The following is a 7,376-nucleotide window of genomic DNA, read 5'->3' on the forward strand; positions in this document are numbered from 1 at the left end:
CAAATTAAATTCTATAGCCATAGTTTATTTTAATTATAATTTGCAGCAAACGTCCCATTTTTTGTCATTTGATTCGGTATACAATTAGTCATTTTCGGTATATAATTAGTTATTTTTGATATACAATTAGTCATCTTATACATGCATTTCGATATAAAATGTATAAAATGTGTTTGTGTTTGTATAATGCAAAAAATATATATATATATAAATACAAATACATATATTTTTGTCATATAAACTTATAATTATGCAAATACATATCTTATTATACAAATTATAATGTATATATGAATTTATACAAAACTGAACAATTTGTATAAAACTGATTGTTTCTAGCAAATTATACAAAACAAAAACTCCATAGCAAACATAACATTTGTCATGAAGCGCACTCATACAAATTATAATTATGACATACAAATATGATTTTTATATTTTCTATATGTGAAAGTTTTTCTAATATTAATACGTGTGTAAGAGAGAGGGTGTAATTTCCCCTTCACCTTGAAAAATAGACAAAAATACCCAAAAAGACAATGATTTGTTATCGTACTTTTTTCATTTAATTTAACGTAACATTTGAAGATTTAATTGAACAATATAGTGACATGAGTATGTCATATTTAGGTAGTTTATATTATAATTGCAACTCTTGACCATCAAATTAACTACAAATGGAAATTGGGCTTAGTGGCAACCCATGTTGAGATCAAGTCATGGGAAGCACTAAAATGAAAGAAAAAAAAAACTTTGTTAACCAAGTCAACATTCTTCTTCTACCAACCATATTCCTAAAATAAACCATTCCCTTGAGATTCTTTAATCTTAAACAAACTTTTCTCCCATCTTTCTCCTTCATTCAATTTTCCCCATTTTGCATATGCATACAATTCTTTTTTGATTAGAGAGACAAAATGGACAAGAGTGGCGCTACTCCAATATGTGATGATATTGATCTAAATCGATTTAAATATACCGTCTCCACATCTCATGATGATGATGATCCTTGCTCCCGACTCCCCGAAAATGTTGAACATTTTTCAAAAATCATTGAGTCTCGGATTGCGAAATGTAGTTCTGGTGAAACTCCGACTAGATTGGGAAAGATGACAGAGGAAGAATCATTTTTCCTTGAAGCTGTGATGCATTTGTCAAAATTGACGAATGTAATCGCTAAATCTCCATCAGGATCAACGTTGTTAAGTCAAACCAATATTGTGTTGAAACTAGCCATGACTTTCATGGAAGAAGAATTGCGAACGTTATTAGAAGATTTTGGAGGTAATTCTAATTCAAAAGTTGTTAAAAAATTACAACTCGAGGATTATCCATGGTATCCTCCAGAGGTTGTGACGAGAATGAATCGAATTGCAACAACAATGATCTCTGCTGGATTTGAAACAGCTTGTTGTCAAGTGTATTCAATTTCACGAAGAAATGCATTTTATGAGCAAATGAAAATGCTCGAGTTCGAGAAGATAAATGTAGATGATGTGCAGAAAATGTCTTGGGATTCTCTAGAAGCAGAGATCACTAGATGGATCAATGTCGCGAGGAACTGCTCGAATACTCTGTTCCTCGCAGAGAGGAAACTTGGAGAATCAGTTTTCTCCCAGTCTCCAATGATCTCTCAAAGCCTTTTTAACAATCTGGCACGTTCCATTGTAATACAGATACTTGACTTTGCTGAGGCTGTCTCCTGGACAAAACGCTCCGCGGAGAAGCTCTTCAAATATCTAGACATATATGATGCAATTCGCGATCTCATTCACGCCATAAGTGAATCTCTCTCAATTAATGACTGTGAACACGAATTGAAGTCTGAGATCTTAGCTACAAGAGATAGATTCGGCGATGCTGTCATAAATATATTCAATGATCTCGAAATCTCCATTAAGAACGATGCAGCCAGAACACCGGTCCCTGGTGGTGCAGTGCACCCCCTCACACGTTACGTAATGAATTATCTAAAATACGCTTGTGAGTACAAAGACGCTCTGGAACACATTTTCAAGGAACATAACGCCATGTCACCATCAAAATTGAAATCATCTGTTGATGTAGCTGAGAGCGAAAGCCCACACGAAAATGCAGTAGCAGAGACGACACCGTTAACAGCACAACTCATGACAATAATGGAGCTGTTGGATGCAAATTTAGAAGTCAAGTCAAACTTGTATAGAGACACTTCGTTGCGCGACATATTCTTGATGAACAACGGTAGATACATCTTACAAAAAGCAAAAGGATCTACAGAGGTCCGTCAAGTGATGGGAGACACGTGGTGTCGAAGAAGATCTACAACCGTGAGGCAATACCACAAGAATTACCAAAGAGAAACATGGGGAAAACTACTACAAATACTAAATCATGATGGAATGCAAGTAAATGGGAAGGTGACAAAGCCAATAGTGAAAGAGAGGTTCAAGAATTTCAGCACTATGTTAGATGAAATTCATCGTACGCAGAGCACTTGGGTAGTGAGTGACGAGCAGCTTCGATCAGAGCTCAGAGTTTCTGTATCAGCAGTGTTAATTCCGGCTTATAGATCCTTCTGTGGGAGATTTAGGCAGTATCTAGACAACACAAAACACGCGGACAAGTATATTAAGTATCAGCCAGAAGATATTGAAACATTAGTTGAGGGCCTTTTTGACGGAAATCCTACATCTATGGCACGGAGGAAGACGTAATATAAGCAGACGTCGTGCTGCAAAATTAATGACTCTTTCAAATAATAATCTGATTTCAGATTTTTTTTTGTATGATACTTATTTATCACTACTAGTATTGGTTCATATTTTCTTGTCAATTTTCCATTCCAGTCTTCCAAAAGAAATCAACCTCACATAGAAATTTGTGTTGCACTTATATCATTTCTGCTTGTCTTAAAGTAGTCTCGATGCGTTTGGGCATATTTGATTAAAGTCAGGAAACAAGAGTATTTGACATAGAACTTGAATATAATATTTTTGTATTCTCTTTGGGGCCGACTTATACTACAGAAAACTAATATATTACCGGCCAAGGCAAAAAGATGATTACAAGAGACAGGATAGAGAAAATAAATCCGACAAGACCTTCATAAGTCTAACGAGTACACAAAAGAGCAAATATTTAAAAAGAACAGTACTAGGAACAATCAAGAACGTTAGCCATAAGCCCAAGCATGGATTATCGTCCGGAATCTGACATGGGAATAACAGCTAAGAAGGAATAGCTCATCCTGGAATCTAACATCAGAATTGCTACATCGAACAAGGACAACATTTTCCAGAATCTTACATCGGTAGAGCCAGTCATGTTCTGAATCTTACATCAGGCTAACCCCATAAACCTAGCTTCCAGAATCTTACATTGAAAACATATCCTTTCCAAAATCTTACATCAAAAAACCATAAAAAGGCTAAGCATTTCCCAAGATGTTATATTGGAGTAACTAGTCAATCAAAGAATCTTATATCGAAATTAAACACGAAGAAGCCTAGCTTTTATCAAAATTTTACATCAGAATAGCTAGTCCATCTTGGAATCTTACATTAGGAGGCCATCACAAGCTGATCCTTCTCTAAATATTACATCAGGATGATCCAATCACACACACAAATAATATAGGTCCAATCATTTTAAGGCAAGACTAAGCCCCAAACTGACCACAAGTAGCCAAAATCGATAACAGAAGGCTTCCGGAGGTCAAAGTCTACAACCTGAAGGGTCAGACCTAATCCAAATCTACGACATATGACCCACTAAGACTAAAGTCAAAGGCACACACTAACCAACCCAAGTCTAAGCCCCTAACTAAGATACATTAAGATAAACTAGTTTTGGGAGCATAAACATCAATAGAGGCAAGAACATGCAGTACTATTTCGTAGCAAACTCAAAATAAGTCTAACGAAGCAATATGGATATCAAAAAGAATGAAACTACCTAATCCAACATAAAATTAGAAAATCATCATGCTAAAATAATCAACGAGCTAAGCCTATAATCATTAAGGTATAGCCTATGTCGAAGTCAAACTCGCTCTGCAAATCCACTAAATACGCTTTTCCATTCTGAGTAGCCTCTAAATGATTTTATACTATCAAATCAACCATCGAGGAGCCAACATAAGGAAAACTATATCCATAACGCAACGAGAGAACTCGGGCCTAAAATTGGGTCAGTAATAGGTTTATGGGATCCATGCATGGAATCACTAAGACTATGTCTTAATTAAGGTCTACAGCAGCTCAAGGAACTTGTGCCCCATAAATGACCACAGATGAAGCTAAAATGGCCAAAGGATTAATTTAGCTCAAGAACACCTATTTCAAGACCAAACTGAGGAAATTAATGAGACATACGGGTTCTAAAGAGCGACCAACTATCCCAACAATCACTACAACAAACACATCATTTAGCGGCAGTAAATATACATATTAACAAAGATTGTTAAAAACTTTAACGACACTAGTTAATTGTCATTGTATCCAATGTCGCTAAAGACTTTTGGAACATATACAAAGAGTGCTAATTGCCTCTAATAGTACATATTTAGTGACAATTAAGTTATTGTTGTTAATTAATTGCCGCTAAAGATCATTTTTGATGTAGCGAATGCTCCTCATATCAACCCAACTCAAACACAAGAAAACCCACTGAAATCACCCAAGAATTGAACTTCAATTCTCTCCCTTTCAATGGATGAATGAGGAGAAGAGAGACTTAACTACCACCAATTATTGCTCCGACAGATTCTGGTCTCTAGAGCAATGTCGCACCAACGGAAAAGCTCCATAGGAGTGAAGTTTAACATGACTAATCAGGACCCACCTCCGCAAGAGAGAGATCACCAAAGCAACCAAGCCTCGCACGAGTGAGTCTGGTTGATGTCGTCAGCTTTTACTAGAACAACAAGTTGTCCACCAGAGCGTAGGAATGGCAATAGGGCAGGTTGGGGTGGATTAGGATAGGGCAAGCGTCGACCCGCTAAGAATTAATCCCGCCCTACCCCGCCCAATTAAGAATTTTTACAATGTTGTAACCTGCCCCGCTACACCCTGCCTCGCCCTGCCCCTTTTAATTTTTAATTTGCACTTTTTATATGTAATATAATTCTTTATGCTAGTTATTAATGGCAAAGGAGAATAACTGTCAATACGAAAAAATTATCAAAGAAAAATATACCATTAAATTACTCTACTATTTAAGTTGTCCAAAGCACACTCATATATTTCCGTTAATCTCAATCACATGAATATTTAATAAAATATGAAAATGAAAGAGGTATTCAAAAAAATAAATGACACTAATTAATAATGTTATTTTTTCCTATTTTGCTATTGGGATCAGCCAAAGATCATCTGAAATAATGGGCCTTTTGGCCCAACACAACCCATCCCCCTGCCCTTTTAATGTTCTAAAACTATAAGTTTTGATCTGCCCTACCCTACCCTGCCCCATTTAACTAGTAACCTATCTTGTCCCGCTAAACCCTTGGCTTGTCCATTGTCATCCCTTCCAGAGCGGTTGCACTAGTAGCTAGTACATCACCCATTTTGAAATTTTAAAATCCAATTCACGAATAGGCTTTTCTATTTGATTGGATCCACCCAATGCAAACAAAATATCCTACATGACCAAAATATAGTATTTTGACTCAAGAAAATTACCAAAACTTCGAACAGAGTTTATCTTGATGAAAAGTGGGTCCTACAACCCCAAGCCCTATTTAGATAAAAACATAAAATTGCTTGAAATGGGTCTAGAAACATTGGGACCCAAAATAAAGGTCCTTCCAGATCGAACTCGACATTCTAGAGCTAACGGAACCATCAAAATCGCATTACCGTGTTGTTTGCCTAAATTTTTGATAAAAGTCAAACATCTAAACTTTAGAAGCTTTAAAAGATAGTTGCATAAAACCAAATGAAGCACCCGTCGATCATCCAGTTGGTCCCAATAGCAAGTCATACATAACTTAGGGCAGCTATAAGAAAACTCCGAAAGCTAAAAACACGTGAAAACAATGAAAATGACCTAGTGAATTTTACAACACTTAAAAAATAATAGGTTTTTTGTCCTCGAAAGCATAGAGTTAAGAAGTGACTAAAGGATCAAATAGGAAGGGATATTGTGACAAGTCATGCTCAGTTTCTCAAGTAGCCTCATTTACTAGGTCGTGTCTCTTGACTGCAATCAACTGACATCTCTTGCAAAGATAGCAATTGGCTCCTCCACAAAGGTCAAACAATCATCTAACTCAACTCAATCCCAACGAAGCACATGGGACTCATATGGAATGTATCAGAGGAGCATCGATACATGGAAAACTAGATGAACAATTGAAAAGAAAGGAAACAAGGATAACTCACAACTATCATCTTGAAGTTAAATGTTTATTTCTTTAAGCTCAGCATGATCCATATGTAGGGTGTAACAGAAATAGGTCAAGTGCGCAACATAAGATCAACAAAAACATCAATATGACGCTCGAGGGGAAAGCCATCTAAGTCGGTAGGAAGGACATCTGCAAACTCATTGATAATATGAACGAAATAAACTAAAAGTCTCTCCTACTAACATCATGCACATAGTCCAAGTAGGCCAAACACATGCTAGACACCAATCTTTAGGTCCACAACTAAGAGATAATCCCAATTGGTGTGTGGATATAAGAACCCTACTACACCGCTAGGGGAATATTATGCATGACTAAGATGATGGTCTTAGAAAATAAATTTAAGACCACATGGTGGGGGATAACCTGTCCATGCCTAGAATCACATAAAATTCAATATAATAAGCATAATAGGTTCAGTCCAAGTATCACACACCAAAATTGACACAACATAAGGCATGTAGACCTGATTCTCTACTAAAGAATCACCCATATGAGCAGATACACAGATAGGAATTGGAAAAAGCTTAGAAAACAACACCAAACGATGATTATAATATATAGATATGTTAGAGTATGTAGAGACTGGATCAAATAAAATAAATACATGATCATGGTGAACAAAGAAAAAACATGCAATAACCAAATTTGAAGCCTCGACTTTTAGCCTAGATGAAACTACATAGAAATGACCTATGATCAATCGAACTATTAACTAGATCTACTAGTCATTCTATCAAACTAAGAACATTTTGGAGTACTCTGGAGACCACCATTTGTGATCTTAAGCACTACCTCTTACTTGAGGTGTTGTGGCCCTAACCGAATATGTCATATAATACACCAATGCCTTATGTCGGGTATAATCTCTAGCATAATGATTAATCTCTCCATAATCAAAGAAACCATCATCTTTCTATGCCCTACATGAAAGTATCACTCATCCTCTCTAGAGAGTGTAGCCTAAAGACTCAGAAAATGTTGT

The 7,376-nt window shown here is 36.2% G+C and overlaps 1 protein-coding gene across 1 annotated transcript; it reads left to right on the top strand.

Annotated features, from left to right (window-relative positions):
• Positions 1 to 751: 751 nt before the first annotated feature.
• LOC101256487 (exocyst complex component EXO70C1-like) lies at positions 752 to 2,815 on the top strand. Its single transcript, XM_004239258.5, has one exon. It carries the CDS (start codon positions 918 to 920, stop codon positions 2,694 to 2,696), a length of 1,779 nt encoding a protein of 592 aa, XP_004239306.1. The 5' UTR covers positions 752 to 917; the 3' UTR covers positions 2,697 to 2,815.
• The last annotated feature ends 4,561 nt before the right edge of the window (positions 2,816 to 7,376 follow it).

This window comes from Solanum lycopersicum, chromosome 5 (assembly GCF_036512215.1).
Source record: "Solanum lycopersicum chromosome 5, SLM_r2.1".
Taxonomy (NCBI): Eukaryota; Viridiplantae; Streptophyta; class Magnoliopsida; order Solanales; family Solanaceae; genus Solanum; species Solanum lycopersicum.

What these genes read in the sequence shown, in the direction of transcription:
- LOC101256487 (XM_004239258.5), top strand. Translation starts at nt 918, where the DNA reads ATGGACAAGAGTGGCGCTACTCCAATATGTGATGATATTGATCTAAAT.